At 36.8% G+C, this 19,959-nt stretch overlaps 1 protein-coding gene across 1 annotated transcript; it reads left to right on the top strand.

The window, feature by feature from the left end:
- The first annotated feature begins 2,212 nt into the window (after positions 1–2,212).
- On the top strand, positions 2,213–14,394 carry dipk1aa (divergent protein kinase domain 1Aa). Its single transcript, XM_055151880.1, is given in 7 exon segments — positions 2,213–2,242; positions 8,400–8,534; positions 9,645–9,752; positions 10,569–10,745; positions 11,349–11,369; positions 11,371–11,481; positions 13,160–14,394. Coding segments are annotated over 7 exon segments (1,260 nt in total). The 3' UTR covers positions 13,838–14,394.
- Positions 14,395–19,959: the final 5,565 nt, after the last annotated feature.

The raw sequence follows: 19,959 nt of genomic DNA, 5'->3' as shown, positions 1-19,959 counted from the left end.
GATGCTTTTGCTACTGACTGAATCTAACTGAATGAATCACAGGAAATCCCTGCAGAGGTAGCTAGCTAAACTCATGTGCTAGGCTAGCAGGTGTCAGAGCGACCCGAGCAGTGACAGGATATGCTCTTCTCAAGCTCCTAATAGCTAACTGTGGAATTTTCTATTTTTATGTAGCAGTTTTGATTACATTTTGTTTACTGTTCTTCAGCCCGTATGTCAGGGAGAGTTTAGACAATAACAAAAAGAATCGGTTGGTGTTTTGTCAGTGTAAAGACTCATTGAAGCTTTTATTTTTATTTTTGATATTTGTTCTATAGAATCTAAGACACCCATGGATCCTTGTGTTATAATTTGCACGCTTTAAATCACAAAATTAATCTAAAATGACTGATAAATAAACAAGTCCACGGATGTTGCCATGAATGTCATCACAACAAAGAGCTGTGAAGTTGTTGGCCCCTCCGATGGATAGTCGCAGATCATGCTAGCTAGTGGATTTTTATTTTTTTTTTCATTTGTACCAAAATGATTACACGATACTGCCAAATTGTACATGTATCACGATTAAGAAAATGTAATTGGAGTACGAGGTAAAAGAGCAGTGGGTGTAGGCTGGTGGCGGTAAAAACAGGAGTTGATTATATTGGCATCTTGAAAATAAGTAATGAATAAAATAAGTCAAACGTGCATAAATCACACTAAATACAACTTTGAGAGGGTAAATAAGAAGGGAAACAGCTATAACAAGTATTTTTTTGTATACTAGGCCTGCTTTAAGCTTGATTTAAGGGTTGTTTTATTTTAAAATAAATTATTGCATTCTTATCTGCATTCTTAAGTTCCGCTCAGGCCCGCCACCTGCTTGTTTTCATGAAAGTGCTATTGCTTTGTCTGGAATGTTCCACAGTATAGATTAAACCTAAGATAAGCAGGTTAAAGCACTGCACTACATTACAGTTCAGATCTGTGGAGAGTCACCCCTATTCACAGAAGGAATGATTGTATTTTTGAACAATAGAAACACAACAGATGATTAAATGCTAGATGAAGTTTAATTTAAGGGCAATTTTAAGTTTGTTTGTTTTTTGTTTTTTTTTGTATTGCTTTCTTATCTGCATTCTTATTGTGTCCTCTCACTTCCTCTCCTGAAAGACTGTTGTGCTGACCAATCACAGCGCAGGGTCAGATTGTATTCAACCCATAAAAAATAATGTATTATTTATGGCATGCCAGCACAGGACTTACTGAATAAATCATACCAGAGCAGAAGGCTTTTTTCAACCACTTTTTAATATAGACTATATTGTATTGTTTTGCTGCTGTTAGGTTTTTCAAAATAATGGTCTACTTACTAAACTGATGCATAAAATATGGCCATTAAACAGTTTTGGAGGCTTAATATTTGTCTAAAACCTTTTTTAAGAGCCAATATTATGCAGTTTGCTTTTTTAATCTGTTATAATGTTGTTTCCTCATCAAAAACAGACCTGGAGTTGTGTTTTTTTTTCATTCACACATGTTCAACACACAAATCCTGTGTATTTAGGCTAGGTTAGTTCTTTTCTCAAACAGAAAACGCACTGTTCCACCTTGTGATGTCATGTGGTAATACATGAAGTGCTCCACTGTGTTTTAAACTTCATACACCTTCAGTAGAATCATTTGAATAATTTCAGTACTGGAAATGCCAATCTCTACTGAACTAAAGCTGCTCAAATGTTGATGTTAACTTGAAAACTACCACAACATGACATCACAAGGTGAAGCAGAGCATTTTGAGCTTTAGAGATGTAGACATACTAATAAAACGGATTACTCAAACATGTGTGAATGAAACAAAACACAACTCCAAGTATGTTTATGATGAGGTAACAAGATTATAACATGGCTTAAGGCTCACAAGAGTTAACTTTGCATAATAGGGGATCATAAAGTACTTTTTGTAATATTTTAACATTTGAACTGTAGAGGATCATTGCTGAAATGGGTAAGTACATATCTGTTCTGTTAAAGGGTTACCTATATACTAACTAAACTAAATACATATTTGAACAGGACTGATGAAATCACTGGACCTTTCCTGAATAGATAAGGATTATGTCATGTTGAAAATGACTTTAATAATCATTCTGGTATTGAAAATGGTATGGAGTTTGTATTGTTCATATCGTCTCTGTTATATTGTATTCATTAGGTTATGACATTACTAACAATGTGGAGAGTTGACGTGGGGGACAAAGGGGTACAGAAGAGGCACAGAATTGAACCCTCTTTCTATTTATTTATATTAGAGGGGGGCCCATGTGAGGCTCCTCGCCCAAATTTCTGTCGCCGAGCCTCCCAACAATTACCAACTCGCACAGTCTCGCAGGAATGTGAAGGAACACAGTTGAATTTACCCATGAAGCTAACACAAGGTAGCACAAGGGAACTGCCGACAGCCGCTCACACCACAGCTTTTACTCTCGCTTGACCAAACACTGTAACCATTTTGCTTATTATAATTATTTTAAAGGGGCATTGTGTAACTTTTCTGGTGGAGGAACTGTGAAATGTGTTTCTACATGGAGAGGCTGTTGCTTTGAGGTTATCCTAATGACTGTCTAGGAATATACTAGAAGTGTATTTTACTATATGTAAAGTTATGAAAATCATCCAGTGGCAAAATGACTTCTGGGTAACTGTGGTAATGTGATTGGTAGTCAAACTATGACAAGAACTGAACACAGCCTGTCAAAAACATTTGCACATTAACACAATTTTGCATCGGTTAATTTGTCCATTTGAGTATATTGTATGTATGATGTTTGTTCAAAAAATGTCAAACTCTATTTTGATACTAAGGCATAGACTCGATACTCTGTACATATTCTGATACCACAATGATAATTTTTTTTAAACTCCTTATTTAGACAATAGAATGTGATTTTCAACATTAAATCACAGTACTTTCTTTTATATTACCATGTGGCTTTATATCTGTGCAGTCCTTCAGTCATTCTGTTTGGTTCCATAGTTGTCCATGCCTTGAACGTGTACTAGTTTATTTGGTCTTACACTTTTGATACAGCTCAAGGTCATTCTAGAGCTAAGGTCATTCTAAAGCTATTCAGGAAAGGTTCATTTTTGTCCTGTGAATGTGACTTTTTAGTATAGATACTAGTTCAAATGAGTATCTAGTTTCATTACCAGTTGTAATATAAATTAGTATCTTATTTTAAGTACTGTTGACAACATTTCTAGGTAGTTGCAGGACTGAAGGGCCTCTGGGGAGAGTGTTTCTGTTCCACTTTCACTGCATGTATCTCTCCAATGACATGCTGTACTAAAGAGGGCATAGGGTCAGATCTGATAAAGGGCTTTGGATCGCTTATAATTCCCCATAGAAGGATATGATCTTGTTGAGTGCTTAGCCTGGAAAGCTGCTGTTTAGTTGTGCAATGTATATAAAAGATGAATGAGAAAGTGACAAAGTTTCAGTTAAAGACAGCTGGTGTAACTTGGCCTGGTGGAGTGGCGTCTCATGCATGATGATGTAAAGTAAGGGTGTCAAAAGTATTGAAAATCAGATACTACATGATGCTAAAATAACTATTGAAACTAGATACTTATTTAAGCAGGTATCAATACTAAAAAAAAAAATCACTTAACTGGGTCAAATTTTGGACAACATTTGATACTGTTTTTTTGTTTTTGTTTTTTTATCAGAACTAGTGATAGACCACATGGAATAATAAACAAATACTATTATTTTGTGTTGAAAATTACAATATTATCTCAAACATTTTACACTTTTAACATTATCATTTGGGTTTTGGGTATCAATAGAATAGAATAGTAGAATATCAAATGTAGTATTAATATTGAAATTTAGTTTGAAACTTTAGTATTGTGACAACACTAATGTAAGGATCATTCCAAACTAAGCAATAAACTCTCCATGGAGACAAGCAGGTGGCATACCGTCCATGAGAAAATGTACACAGTGCACCTTTAAGACCCCCATAACACTGGAACATGTTTGATGTAAATAAGAAATGGTGCATTTAACTGAAGCAGACTATGATGACAGTTGAGCTTGGAGATGTCAGGAGGAAGACATCTGATACTTGGTCCTGGTTTGACTTCATTAAATTTGTAAATAAAGGGATTTATTCCTGATTTCTTAAAGTGATAGTATGTTGCTTTCTGGGGTTGGAAAGTCAGCTGCGTGATTACATGGAAACAGAAAGTTACTAACTATACTGGAACATTCTCTGCGGATTTAAATGTTTTAGGCCAGTCTGTGGAATATTACAATCTACATTTCCATGGAAACAAGGAGGAGGACGAGGCTCTGATCTAGGCCAGAGAAGAGTTAAGTTTGTGCAAGCCTGCTCTGAGAAAAGACTTTTTTTTTTTTTTTTTCAGTGCTATAAGCAAAGCCATTATGAAATGTGCTTTTATTTTTGTCTATTTTATCCTCATGTAACAGATAATGCTCCCTACAACTGTACATCAACTCACCCTTATGTAACAGATAATACTCCCTACAACTGTACAACAACTCGCCCTTATGTTACAGGTAATACTCCCTACAACTGTACAACAACTCACCCTTATGTAACAGATAATACTCCCTACAACTGTACAACAACTCACCCTTATGTAACAGATAATACTCCCTACAACTGTACAACAACTCACCCTTATGTAACAGATAATAGTCCCTACAACTATACAACCACTCATCCTTATGTAACAGATAATACTCCCTACAACTGTACAACTCACCCTTATGTAACAAATAATACTCCCTACAACTGTACAACAACTCACCCTTATGTAGCAGATAACCCTATGTCCTGTCAATCATCATATCATTGCATCGTTTTTGTTTTAAAAAAAAAAAAATTTAAAAAGTTACTTCAATAGTATAACTTCCTGTAGAATTTTCCCAATTCCATACAAATTCAGCAGCATATCCTTAACTTGCACTGTCACGTTGTATATTCACATATTTCAATTTCAATTTTTTTTTTTTACTATTTGCACATTTTTCTCATACCATTCTCCCTGTTTAAACTGGCTGAGCTCCTCCATCACCCTCGTACATGTGATGGGGCTGTGATGATCTACAGGCCCATGACAAAGCCCTGTACGTGCACGTGGTGTAGAGCAGATTCCACACAGCAATGAACTTCAAAGACTGGGGCCCCAAACACACAGGGGCCACATTATGTCTCCCAGCCCTGCCAAAACATACCAGAACTTCCTGTCACATGACCACAACAATCACAAACAGATTCCAAGTGGATTTCAAGAAGATGGTGAAGTGTAGAGGGTGGGAACTAATGTGAGCCGACCAAATTGTGAAGTAGTTAAGATTTTAGGATTGTGTAGCTACTTAAGTTGGTGTTGGAGTCACTTAAAGGGCCCATATTACGCTATTTTCCAGGAGTTGTCTTTTATTTCATTCACACATGTTTAAAGTTGCACTATGTCACTTTTTGTTTGGGGGTCTGTCACCTGCTTGTTTCTATGGCTATGTCATTCCACAGTGTGACATTAAACAGCTCTACCTTACATTTATTCAATTACAGCTCAAAAAAACATTCAGCATTCTGACTGTGAGCAGGGTTGCTTCTCCACAGATCTGACCTACAGCTTGGTCTGGTTTGGTGTCCATGATGATAGAATGGTTTAATGCCATACTGTGAAACATTCCAGACAAAGCAATAACATTTCCACGGAGAAAAGCATTTGACAGACGCTCCACCAGAAAAGTTACTCAATGCACCTTTAACACATAAACTCTGCATATTTTATTTATGTTTTAAGAGTCAGTTTTGCATGATATAGGAACTTTAAAAATTGTCCGTGCCATTTACCAACAGTGGTCCACAGTTCAACCTACAATTGTGATATTAAAGGAGCTGGTTGTGATCTTACAGTCTTAAAAAAGATAATCACAACTGAACCTGGGTTGGTGCCTTAACCTGCAGAAAGAGGACATATAGTTTGTCACATTCTCAATATATGGACAGGTCATGTCTCATGTGAAGCTCAGAACCTCCTAAAGTGCCTCACTGAGCTGCAGAAGCTGCACTAGCACTGACTCATGACTGGCTGCAGGTGCTGAGATTTAGGGAGTGACCATTCAGATCAGAGAGAGACATTTTGGGTTTGAACAGCACTGAAACTTCAACCAAACAACAGACTCATGTAAGGCTCCACCAGAATATAAAGAAACAGAGGAGCTCACTCTCCAACAGCCTCCTACAACTCCACTCAAACAGTGAGAGATACAGGCCTACATTCATACTATAATACTCCCTACAACTGTACATCAACTCACCCTTATCTAACAGATAATATACCCTACAACTGTACAACAACTCACCTTTATGTAACAGATAATACTCCCTACAACTGTACAACAACTCACCCCATCTCGCACTCTGAGGAGCTCAGGGACCGGCCCCCTCTGGTGCCCAGAGTCAGAACTAAACAAGGGGAGTCAGCGTTTCAGGTTTATGCAGCTAAAACCTGGAACAGTCTTCCTGAACATGTGAGACAGGCCTCTTCTGTGACGCTGTTTAAATCCAGACTCAAAACATTTCTGTTTCACTGTGCAAATAACTGAAAGGTTTTCATTCCGCACTCTTCTCTCCAATTTATGTCTCTCTTTTTTAATTTTAATCTTCATGATTATTTATGTTTTGATTTGTTTTTATTATGATTTTAATGTATTTCTTATTCTGTAAAGCACTTTGAATTACTTTGTGTACGAATTGTGCTATACAAATAAACTTGCCTTGCCTTGCCTTGCCCTTATGTAACAGATAATACTCCCTACAACTGTACAACAACTTACCCTTATGTAACAGATAATACTCCCTACAACTGTACAACAACTCACCCTTTATGTAACAGATAATACTCCCTACAACTGTACAACAACTCACCTTTATGTAACAGATAATACTCCCTACAACTGTACAACAACTCAATATTATTATATAGTATATATATTACCAATTGTATAAAGCTGTGATTTTATATTTTATTACTTATCTTTCTATTATTATATTATATTGTGATCTGTGAGCTTCTGTGTCCAAATAAGTTCCCTTGTAGATCAATAAAGTTTATCTAATTCTAAGTCTAAATCTAAGGCTCATTCTGCTCTCTGATTGGATAATTTTCTCAAGAACCAAAACACCAGGGGCTACTGGAGCTAATGTATATTTGTATGTTTTATTTTAATTTGTACATATACATTTACATAATTATGAATTATTTGACACCAGTCTCTTGCTATTTTTGCTATTTGTTTTGAATGTATTATTACCTTTTTTTTTTTTTACCCTTTGTTACTGTAATATAGTGTGATGTGTGAGCCAAAAGTCTAAAACGTAAATTAAATATCCAATACTTTAATCAGCATACAATAATCAGCATTACAGTTGTTATCAGTAAAAGATATATTCAACGTGTGCATGTTTACCTTGTATAAATAAATCTGCCAACTGCATATGAGCCTTGATGTCATAATATAAGGGTAATACAAACTTTAATATCTAATCCAAATCGTTATACACTTTTTAATTAAATTTGATGTAATGAAACTGACAATAAAAACATAAATGAGGACAGAATCAGCCATCTTCAGTTCTTAACGAGCTTTTTAGCCAGACACCGTGATAGGCGCCTCCTGCTGCTGTCACCATGGCGACACACAAACTCAAGGTTGATTAGAAAGCTCTACTATGGGTTTCAGATTACATCACAGCGTGCTATGGTCCCGTGGTGTTTTATTGTGGGAGAGAGCAGGCATGATGTCCATTGTTAATGTGTTGACTTTGTGGTGTTTGGATAAATAGTTAGTTTAGTGAGTGAAAAAATAAATTGTCACTATTTGCTTTAAAGGCACACTGTGTAACTTTTTGGTAGTGGGTCCATCCTCTTCTTGTTTTTGTGGAAATGTCATTGCTCTGCCTGGAATGTTCCATAGTATGACATTAAGTAGATATACCCTTATTGATGGTTTTATTGTTCCAAAATACTTAAAAAAAAAAAAAAAAAAATGTTATAATGTTGTTTCATCGTCAAAAACAGAGCAGAGTCTACAGAACAAAAGATAAAAGGTAGCTGTCAATTGAAAACTACCTCTTAATGACATCACAAAGTGGAAAAGAGCATTTTGAGGTTTGGAGATGTAGACAGCCTGATATTAAAGGTTCACTCAAACATGTGAGAATGAAATAAAACACAACTCTGGGTATGTTTTTGAGAAGGTACCAACATTTTAAGTCAACATTTAAGTCAATTTTAGGTAACCTTTAACTTTAACCTTTAACTCCAGTCCCTCAATAGATTAATTTAACCAATAATTGTCCTTTTTGTCACCCATACAGGCTCGGATCTCGTGTGTGCGGGTCAAATACCTGTTCCTGACCTGGCTCACGGTCCTGGTGGGCAGTTGGGTCATCTACGTGCAGTACTCCAGCTACACCGAGCTGTGCAGGGGGCACCAGTGCAAAAACGCCATTGTGAGTCGCACAGCTGCATCTTTGTTTTCAGACACTTCTGGTAATTCAGTTGGTATTGATTCAGCCGGCACACAGCTTTCTCACCTTGTGCTCACCGCTGACCTGGATCAATGTAAACAAAACTGAGTGCAAACTGATGGCTTGTAGGGTTGTAGAAATAAAGGGCAAATTCTATTTCTATTCCTCTTCTGATTTTGTGGCTTGTAGGTTTTATGTGAGAGGTCAGTAAACAGAAGAGACATTCAGTAGGACTCATGATAACACTGAGGCAGAGAAAGAACATAGCAGCAAGTTCTCCTGATGAGGACTGGAGCTGTTACCTTTGGTCCATCTGACATTCTTCAAATACACAAAATCACAATTAAGAATACAATAAGTGTTATTATATTATGTTAATAGTGGACTCTTACCACTATTATACATTGAGATTATTAAAATGCATTATCAACCAAATGGTAAAAGGTTAAAAATAAAGGCACTTCTGTATACGCTGTGTAATATTTACTGTCCAGATAACGATTACAAAATGCAACTACGATTCAGACTAGGAAGTAGATAGATACTGTGTACAAGTTTGGCTTTAAACTAAAATCTGCATTTACACAAATGGAGACAACTTCAGTATTAACCAGAACTGAATTTGAGCTAGATTAAAACTAAGACATAATACTTAAAGAGTTAATGCCTTTATCCTCTTTGGCTGTCTCCCATTTAATCTTGTAGGTTGCCACAGTGAAGCAGTCAGTGACTTGGCAAAGATGTTTTAACAACCAGGCCATCCACACACTGGACGAAGTGTCCTGCCCAGGAGAACACTACAGAGTGCACAAAGCACATTTTTGAACTGGAAACCCTCTTGTTAGAAGGCAAACACTTAACCCACATCATCACTATCAACACTCTTCCAAATACTGGTTATGAAATCAGCAGCAGAACAAAGGCCGTGGCTATTTTGTACAGTGTCTTTAGGAATAATTTTCACTGGAAAGTGTCAAAATATTTCAACCGTTTTAACATTTCCCAGTCAGCAGAATCAGCATTTTTTTACACTGAAGTGTGAGAATCATCAAACTTCTCATTTCTGATTTTGCTGCTTTGTCATGTTTTTAGTGTGATAAATACAAAAGAGGAATCATCGACGGCTCGGCCTGTGTGGGTCTGTGTGACAAAGAAACTCTGTACATGGGCAGGTGCCTCTCCACTTCACCCAACAACCAGGTGACTCCATTTACCATCATATCTCATAAATCTCTCTACTGTAACAGAAACAAATGTAAGTAGAAGGGGTGTCACACATCAATCTTATTATTATAATAAAAAACGCCTGAATTTGATTGAAGGGTCTCGAAGCTTTTTTTCTCCTCACCTACTTTTCCAAAACCAAAATGGTTGTGAGCGTCTTCTGTTCTTACTAGTCCCAAATAATCAACATTTATATTGTTGAGTTCTAGGTTGATACAATTAGTTGCACAACTAATCAGTGCACTGTGGTAGGGAAGTTAATGATATTCTATTGTAAAATGTTAAACGCAAGATGGGCCAGTTCAGTTTAATATGCATAATTCTTAAATGCTTAAGGGCGCTACTTGAAATGAGGTGAAGAGCTACTGGTAGCTGCAGAGCTGGAGGCCCCTGATTAATGAGTAGTTGTTGCAATTATTTGCACCTAATAAATAAATAACTATAGTAAAACAATATATCATTTTTAAAAAGGGGGTGTTATGCAAAATTGATATTTTGGAGCTTTGAACCATCAAAAACATGCCTGAAGAGATTTTTTGTGTCATCCATGCATGTGTGAGGAAGTTAGAGATCGCTTGGGCCCTGTTCAAACCCTTCTTACAGATAACAGAATGATTCTGTCCAATGCTCAGCCCACACGCCCATATCATCTTACTTAGATGACATACTTAGATTTAGATTGCTTCTAAATTGTCAGTTATTATTCTTTACCTACAAATATAACCCACATAATTGCACTTATCTATTAATTTAACTTAATAATCTTGTTTTTTGGTTGTGTGTGATTGGCAGGTGTACACAGGGAGCTGGGGGGACCATGATGGCATTATCCACTGTAAACTGGGGGAGGTGGCACATTACGAGCTGGGGGAGGAGCCAGAGCCACGCAAAGAGGTGCCTGTCTTCGACACACCCACCAGAGGGACGTCTGTGGAGAAGTTCAGGGAGATGGTCTTCAATCATCTCAAGGTACGGAAACTCACAAGGGCCAGTTTTTGTGTCACTGAGTTTGTGTATACTAAAATGAAGTATAGACATGTGGAGTATATCAGGAAATGGTACTATTGGTTGGTTTATTTCAATAATTAGATTTTCAGTTTCATTATTTTGAAAGCAGACATCAGGTGGATATTAAAATGTACTATTGTGAAATGTTGTGGTTTACTTATATATTATTTGAGATGTAAGCCAAATGAAAATACATTGACAAGTTGAGAGACAAAAATTAAAATTATACATTTAATAAAACATAACTTATTACTTTTAAATAATTAATTAATTCAATAAAGTTTTAAGTACCACAATTTATTAAAATGGCTCCTCTCTACTGATTATACATAATAAATGCACATTATTCATGCTTTGTTTTCATTTAGCAAAAACAGCTGCTATTTAAATGCAAGAATCAATGCTGTGAGCAAAGCAATAGCAAGCAGATAGCAGATGCTCAGCTAGAAAAGTTACACAGTGCACATTTAAATAATGCAAAAGATTCTCCTGATCTCTTAGTGTTTGTCATTAGATCAGTGCCTGTTCCACCATATTGACCCTTGTGTCTGTGTGTGTTTGTAGTCTAAACTGGGAGAGCAGGCGAAACCTGGCGAGCCTTGTCACCCACATCCTGTCTGTCGCCGACGGCAACCGAGACGGGCGCGTGTCACTGCCAGAGGCGCGCTCCATGTGGGCCCTTCTACAGATGGATGAGGTACTGTCTAACCTGGAACTAAGAACGCTACGTTATTATTAGACACGCTGTGAGAAACCAGTGTATTGAGTGTAGTGTAGAAACGGACCTGAAAGTTAGAGGTTTCCTGATTCCTGCTCGGACCAAGAGCTGTTGTTCTGTCCTTAAAGGCGCATTGTGTAAATTTTCCAATAGAAGGTCCATCAAATGTTTTTATACATTATTGCTTACATGTATAGTATTAAACCTTTCTAGTATAAAGTATAGCATTAAACCTTTCTATCTTCATGGAGATCAAACCAGACAAAATTGCAGGTAAAGCTGTTTAATGTCAAACTGTGGAACATTCCAGACAGAACAATGACATATCCATAGAAACAAGCAGGTGAAGGGCCCCCAGCTAAAAACTAAACACAGTGCACCTTTAAACAAAACACTTCATCCACCTTGCCTGGTATGTATGTGGTATGCGTGTGTGTGTGTGTGTGTGTGTGTGTGTCTGTGTGTGTGCGTGCGGTCGAGGGGCCAATGGCACAGATTAGTAGCCTCACTTTTTTCAGTCTACCCCTCGGCATCTTATCACTGAGTGTGGAATGAATAAACAATGATGACTAAGAAAACAATGTGACTTTATTATTTGAGAGGCAGTGAGAAACCAAAAGTGGGAAGTGTATAAAGTGTTTTAAGTGTATGACAAAAGCACAGAGTATTTTCACATTTCAATATGACAACTGTGACTCTTTTGCTAAATTCCAGTTGGTATAAAATAGGGCTGTAGTTGACTAAAGACATTGACTAAAGTGTGACAAAAGGTTTCAAAACATTTTTGTATGTCTGTATCTGACCCACACTACACCTGCAGAGGGAATTCATGCAAAAACTATTCATGCAGAAAAAAGTACTTTGAAACAATGCATTTATATACAATAGATGAAACTTGTGAATTATGAGTTTAGTTTGCCTTTTTACGTGTAAGTACGAAAAAATACCAAAACTTCAGCTAACTCACTCACCTCTCTTTTCTGCTGTTGTTCCATATAAATCTTTATACTCTAAATAAAATGAATAGTTGACTAATACAAATTTTGGTTAATTTAAAACTCAACTGATTGATCACCTGAACGACTAAAGGTCTACAGCCCTAGTTTATAAACTTTACTGCTACTTTTACAGCCACTACTACTACAACTACCTCCCCAGTACAACTACTTCCCCTGAACTACTTTCCTGTACTACTACACCTACCTCCCCTGTACTACTACATCTACCTCCCATTTACTACTACAATTACCTCTCCTGTACTACTACATCTACCTCCCATTTACTACTACACCTACCTCCCCTGTACTACTACAACTACCTCCCCTGTACTACTACAACTACCTCCCCTGTACTACTACATCTACCCCTCCTGTACAACTACTGTCCCAGTACTACTCTCCTGTACTACTACAACTACCTCCTCTGTACAGCTACCCCTCCTGTACTACTACAATTACCTCCCCTGTACTACTACATCTACTCCTCCTGTACAACTACTTCCCTGAACTACTCTTCTGTACTACATCTACCTCCCATTTACTACTACAACTACCTCCCCTGTACTACTACTACTACCCCCCGTTTACTACTACAACTACCCCCCCTGTACTACTACATCTGCCGTCCCTGTACTATAATCTTTGCTTACACATTTCAGGTTCTGCTGGGTCTGCTCCTCCAGGACCGTGGCCACACCCCTCGTCTCCTGGGCTTCTGTGGGGACCTGTACATGACGGAGCGCGTGCACTCGGGGCCCCTCTACGGCCTGTCTCTGCCCTGGCCCCTCGCCCACTGGCTGCCCACTGGCCTCCAGCGCACCATGGACCAGTGGTTCACCCCCTCCTGGCCACGCAAAGCCAAGATCTCCATGGGTCTTCTGGAGCTCGTGGAGGACATCTTTCACGGTACCTACGGCAGCTTCCTCATCTGTGACATGAACGCCGCGATTTTTGGCTACACGGACCGCTACGAGCTCCGCCTTCTGGACAACAGAGTGGTCATTTCAGAAGAGCAGTTTGGACAGAAGATGAAAGCGCTGAAATGTCAGACTGACCTGGATTGCGTTTATGGAGCTGATTGCGTTTCTTCGTGCGATGCGGTGGAGAAGAAGTGCAAAGAGGAGCCACACAAACCCAATCTGGCCAAAGCGTGTAGCGTGCTGAAAGACTACCTCCTGCGGGGGGCGCCGTCGGTGCTGAGGGAAGAGCTGGAGAGGCAGCTGTACGCCTGCATGGCTCTGAGGGGCAGTGCACAGATGGACATGGAGCATTCGCTGACCTTGAACAACCTGAAGGCTCTGCTGTGGAGGCAGATCTCACACACCAAGGACTCATGAGCACACAGTCTGAGCATCACTGTTTTTACATTGTGTTGTGTAGATACAGACACAAGGGACCAGCCTCAGAGGAGTGGTGTACAGCAGACATGAACCAAACAGTGAGTCAAACAGGAACTGAAAATGTACTCTACCAGTCAAAAGTTTGGACACACTTTTTAATTCATTCATCTTCTTTATTTCCATGATTATTTACATTGTAGATTCTCACTGAAAGCATCAAAACTATGAATGAATATGGAATGTAGTAAACAAAAATAAACTCAAAACTTATTTTAGATTAAAAACTAAAATAGCCACCCTTTGCTTTGATCACGGCTTTGCACTCTTCGTATTTCTTGACCCTGACAAGGCACCGCTGTAAAGTGAAGACCATTTCAGGAGACCTCATCATAAAGTTTATTCATAGAAAAGCAGGAGTCTGCAGAGCTGTCGACAAAACAAATGGATACTTTGAGAATTTGAATATAAAATTTTTAAAAATTAGAAATAAAAAGAAAGTTATTTCACTTTTTTTGTTTACTACATGATTCCATATAGCTTGCTATGTATATTTGGTGTCTTCTGTATATATGTAAAATCTAAGTCTAAATCTAAATCTAAATCTAAATCTAAGTCTAAGTCTAAGTTTAAATCTAAATCTAATCTAAATCTAAGTCTAAGTTTAAATCTAAATCTAAATCTAAAATCTAAAACAAAGAAAAAAATACATGTGACATTGGGTGTGTCCAAACTTCTGACTGGTAGTGTATATAAGAAACATTCCATATTTGTCTCAGATTTTGGAAAAATATATATATACAGTATATTTAATAGCCAATTTTCTGAAGTTTTCTACTTGCAGTTAGATTTTAAATGTCTAATCTACATCAAATTTCTGTTTTGTTTTTGAACAAACAGAGAAGCATTAAAATTTGAAAAAAGACATAATAATAAGTAACAATTTGGCTTTACAATGGCATTACACAATTCACTATTATTACTTTTTAGTATCCAATTAGTACTTGAGGTTGCTTTAAATTTGGACATAAGATTTATAAATAGATGAAAAAGACTTATTTTTACATTACTCACTTGTTTTTAGCTGTACACCACTTCTCTGAGTTTAACTAAATCACTACAACCCACAATAGATACTAGGTTTTTGATAATATTGTTACCTTATCTAGATCATTTGCAGTCTTAAGTGGGGGAAGCTGTCTTAATACCATTTATGAAACAACAACAAGCTGGCAAACAGGTTGGCAGTTCAATTCCCTCCCCAACTAGTGCATACTGCCGTTGTGTCCTTGGGCAAGTCATTTCACCCACATTGCCTTCATAGTCTGTGTACGTACATGCTTGAATGTTCTATAAACATGAGGTCTTAGCACCACTTTCACCCCCACTATATTCTTATGGGGTTTTCAGTTTATGGATAGCGTCGCTGATAATGTTAAGGAGTTTACCAATGATGACAAAAAAGATATTTCGGGAAGATTAAGGGAGCAATTTGTGTCTCGAAGCTAATAACCTTAAAGGAAATGTATTTAGCCTGTACTGTTTTAAAAAAAAGGGTCACTCCACGCCAAATCTCCAACCTTATCTAAGGTTTGACTGAAAAAATTTTAGGAAGTTCACACACTTTCCAATAGGTAAAGTCCCAATTTTTAGCTCCCAACTCCTTCTGGTTTTGTCATTAAAAAATATTTTTTCAACTCTCCCCTGATCTGTTTTGAGCAGAGTTTTCCATGGAGACACTTTCAGATTGTTGTATCTAAAAAACGATTTAAGGTTGGTCCTTCAAATTCTCAAAGGTTACAATTTGGCAAATGTACTTGTAGAATCTGGATTTTACACATGTGCTTTTTGATTTATCATAGATTTCTGGTGGCTTGAATTTGCTCGAAACATGTGTGAACCTCCTACAATTTTTTCAGTCAAATATGAGATAGGGTATTCGGAGATTTGGCATGGAATGACCCAAAAGTCCTATAATGCCAGTTCCTAAACCTGCAGATAAGGTTAAGGTACTCTTTTGGACTTGACCCATCCTTCAGTGTCCCAGGGAACCCATCTCCATGATCTTGTTGGTCGGTTTGGTTGGATTTGGGTTGAGGACACATACAAGGACACATACAGTACAAGTTTTTCTCACTCAGTATACTGACAGGCCATGGCTCATGTGAAAGATCAGAACCTCCAGAATTCCCTTGACTAAGAGGCTGCACTATGACTGTTTCTGTTGACTTTTGACTTTTTAACTATATCAAAAAATGAAAGGACCAACTTACAAATTAAGGCCTACCAGGAGAGAGAAACACAGAAGTGGTGGTGAAGGAGAGGAAAGCACTGATTTGATTTTCAGATCAGAACCTAATTCAGTTCAGTTAAATTTTTATTAAGAACACATAATATCTGGTTCATAGTACAGAAAAAAAATTATAAGAATAAAAAATATAATTATACAGTGCATGTTATAATGTTTACAGACAAGAGCGCCAGTGTCTCCACAGCTTAAGGTGAATCTGACAGAGCTCCTCACATGACACACTAGTGCAGGGGTCTCCAACCTGTAGCTTGGGAGCTACCAGTAGCTCTCCACCCCCTTCCAAGTCGCTCGTTAAGGGATTTCTCAATTATACATATTGCTTTGAATAACTCAAATTTGATCAATTTAATGCTTATTTCGTTTGTAAATGTATAATTCTGATGCCTAATTTTGGGCACTGATGACTGGATAATGGGTTATGTTTTATAGACATCTAAATGTACTTCATCTTCAGCTTACCGTGACGGCTAAAATTAGTAGCTCTCTGGTATTTTACAAAAAGTAGCTTATGGGAGGAAAAAGATTGGAAACTCCTGCACTAGAGCTTGAATAATTTGATTGCTCAGATTCACGGTCCTACACATAAATGAGTAAATACAACATCTGATTGTGATGACACAGCATCTCACACCACAAGTTATAAACACTTCACTGGTGCTACAGAATCTCAGCACTTTCAGTAATATTCTCCAAGAGTCGTTATAGGCCACTGTCAGACTCTGTAAACTCTTTTTCTTAGTTGCGCCAAAGATGTGCAGTAAAAGTGCAATTCTGACATGACTGGAGCACATGGAGAATTTACAGACGAGCATATTGGCCTGACCACAAAGTTTACACTGCTGCCTATACATGTCTCTATCATCTGGACAGGTCGTTAGTGACATAATGCCCAAGATATTTGACCTCATCTGTGAGTTCCGACACAGAGAAAACAGGAAACGATAGCTTTTTGTCCTCTTTTTTACAATCAGAATGTGACTTTTCACAGCCTAAGACACACAACTCTGCAAAAAACGCATAAGTATATAGTGAAGGTGGAAGTGGTGCTGTTAGTGGCTGTAACCAGCAGGGGCGCTGTTGTGCACATAGACAGGTTTGGGGTAATTCTATTTTTGCCAATGAATGGAATGTGTAATTACATATAGAGTAAATTAAAACAAATATATAGCAAAACGCTGCTATCAAATCCTGCTAACGTGAAAAGATTTACTGTTAAAGCATTATATGATGATCAGAAACATTAACCCTTTATGACCAGAGCTGCCATTTCCTTATATATTTTAGCAACTTTCAGAGAAGAGACCAATAAAAATAGAGTAATATTCATATTTTTGCTCATAAAAATAGACAAAACTATCCTTAAAACACACACACATCTCCTGCTCTTTTTTCTGTTGCTTATTTTTCCTGATTTATTGAGCATTTTAGTTATTTAAAATGTCAGATATGGTCTTATTTGTAGAGTGTATATATGTATAACTTAATTTAATGTTCTAAAAGTGATACTACAGCATGCATTTAAGTTAAAAGCATCGAAAAATCAGATACTAAACGATACTAGAACTAATATAAAAAGCAGGTACTCATTTGAGCAGGTATCGATACTAAAAAATTCACATTCACAGGATGGAAATGAATGTTTTTTGAATAGTTTTAGATGATCTTGTGCTGTATCAGAACAAGTATAAGAGTACAAAGACTAGTATACACCCATGGACACTATGGAATAAGAAAGTACTATGATTTAATGTTAAAAATCACATTCTATATATAGTGTTTTTATTATCATTGTGGTATCGGAATCTGTAGAGTATCAACTAGATTTTCAAGTGTTGAAATTGAGTTTGAAATTTGAATATCATGACAACATACGGCAGGTCATGAAGGGTTAATCTAGTATATATTGCACAATGAATACTCCTCTATATCAGACCAACAGGCTATGACTTATATTATAATTCATTTTGTTGTTAAATACCTCAAAAACAAATCTAAACTATTCCTCACAATGTTCAAATGCTGAGAGAAATATTGACGCATTACCTCTAATCATAGTCCTCAAACTCATTCACGTTTTGCTGATTTTGTGATTTTTGTGGTTCTCAGAGTAAAAATGAGCTGGAAAAGAGTATTTAAAGCTGTTTTTATAACGTCAAAACCTGAATTAAAACTGAAATTCTGTGTAGTTGGCAGTTGCAATTCAAATACACAACTTCCAACTTTCTGAGGTTAAAAAAATATGAATTAAAACATATTCAAATTTGAATTCTGTCAGTGGTGGAAAGAGTACTGCAAATCTGTACTTAAGTAAAAGTACAGTTACTTGGCTAAAAGTGTACTCAGATACTAGTACTGCTTCCTCAATTGTACTTAAGTAAAAGTAAAAAAAATACACATGAAAAGTACTACTCAGAGTACACTTACTGGTTACTTTTTAACAGTTTTTGATCAGATTTTTACATAAATTAACCACTTTGAAGCTGAATTTTATTATTTTAAAACACAATCTGCATTTTTCTCTTCTGGCCAATCAGAGTGGGCGATAACGTCATGTGACTATCCTCGTTTACAAATGAGCAGATATCATGGATCTCAGCACTCATACGACTTTAAAAGTAACTTATTACAATTACATGGCAGGAATTATACTCAGTTAGGGGTACAGGTTTAAAAATCTACTCAATAAAGTACAATTACCCCAAAAATCTACTCAATTACAGTAAGGATTTGTAATTAGTTAGTTACTTTCCACCTCTGAATTCTATCAAATGCTGTAGTAGAAGAATATATTTTAGGTATCTGTACTTTACTACATTTAACATTTAACTACATTTTACAGTGGATATTTTTACTTTTACTTGACCGCTTTTGAGAGCAGGTATCAGTACTTTCTAATTCACTACATTTTTGAACAGGACTGAAAAGTAAAAGTATATTTTATCGTAGTTTTAGACCTGCTGAAAAGGCTGAGAGTTCATTTTTAACACACAACACAAAAATATAGAAATAAAACTACTAGAAAAAAATGATTTAGTTCTTTCTATTGAAATTCAGCACAAATCTTTGTCAAAGACACTATTAGACACGCTTTATTAGATCTCAAAATCTGCCCAAAATAGTTTTTACTTTTTACTTGGGTTTTATACGGGTTTACTTAAGTAGATTTTTCATGTGGTACTTTTACATAATTAACACAATGAAGTACTTCTTCCACCACTGATCAAATGAAATGTTATTTATTTTAAGCCTTTTCTTGATCACTGCTTTAATAGGCCTACACTTGATGAAATAACTGCTTCAAACTGTCAGATTTTTTTTGTTTATTTGTGAATGTCACGTTTGTCACTCTCTTTCTCTAGCAGAGGTTGTGTCACAGTGCCATAGAAACGTGCTGAATGTTTATCACATATCTGTACATATCTGAATGCTGTTGTCTCACTGCTCATATGAAGTGCTGTACAGTACATCTGATCTTTGTGTCTCTTTGTGGAGGTGGAGCTGCTGTTTGGAAGAGAAAAGTTTACTTGTGGAGAAGACCAGCATGAATTTGCACAATTAAAATTCATATCACTTAAAACTTGGCTTCAGTGGTGTGTTTCTCTAAGTTATGATTAAAGTGCCTATGACAGGTTGGACTAATCATTTTACTAAAACACATTTTTGGATAGAACTTTTCCTACTGTGATGTCATCAGTGACTCTCGAAAATAGAACTCTCCACTACCTATAATTTTCAACATATTTTTCAATGTTTCCTCACAGACTGTTTCTGAATCAGTCTAAAATTAAAATTTACATTTACCACAGGCATT

This window comes from Boleophthalmus pectinirostris, unplaced genomic scaffold (assembly GCF_026225935.1).
Source record: "Boleophthalmus pectinirostris isolate CB_2022bp ecotype Guang Dong unplaced genomic scaffold, ASM2622593v1 HiC_scaffold_16, whole genome shotgun sequence".
NCBI classification, from domain to species: Eukaryota; Metazoa; Chordata; class Actinopteri; order Gobiiformes; family Gobiidae; genus Boleophthalmus; species Boleophthalmus pectinirostris.
Note: the sequence above shows the minus strand (reverse complement) of the source record. Positions and strands in the feature narration are given on the sequence as shown.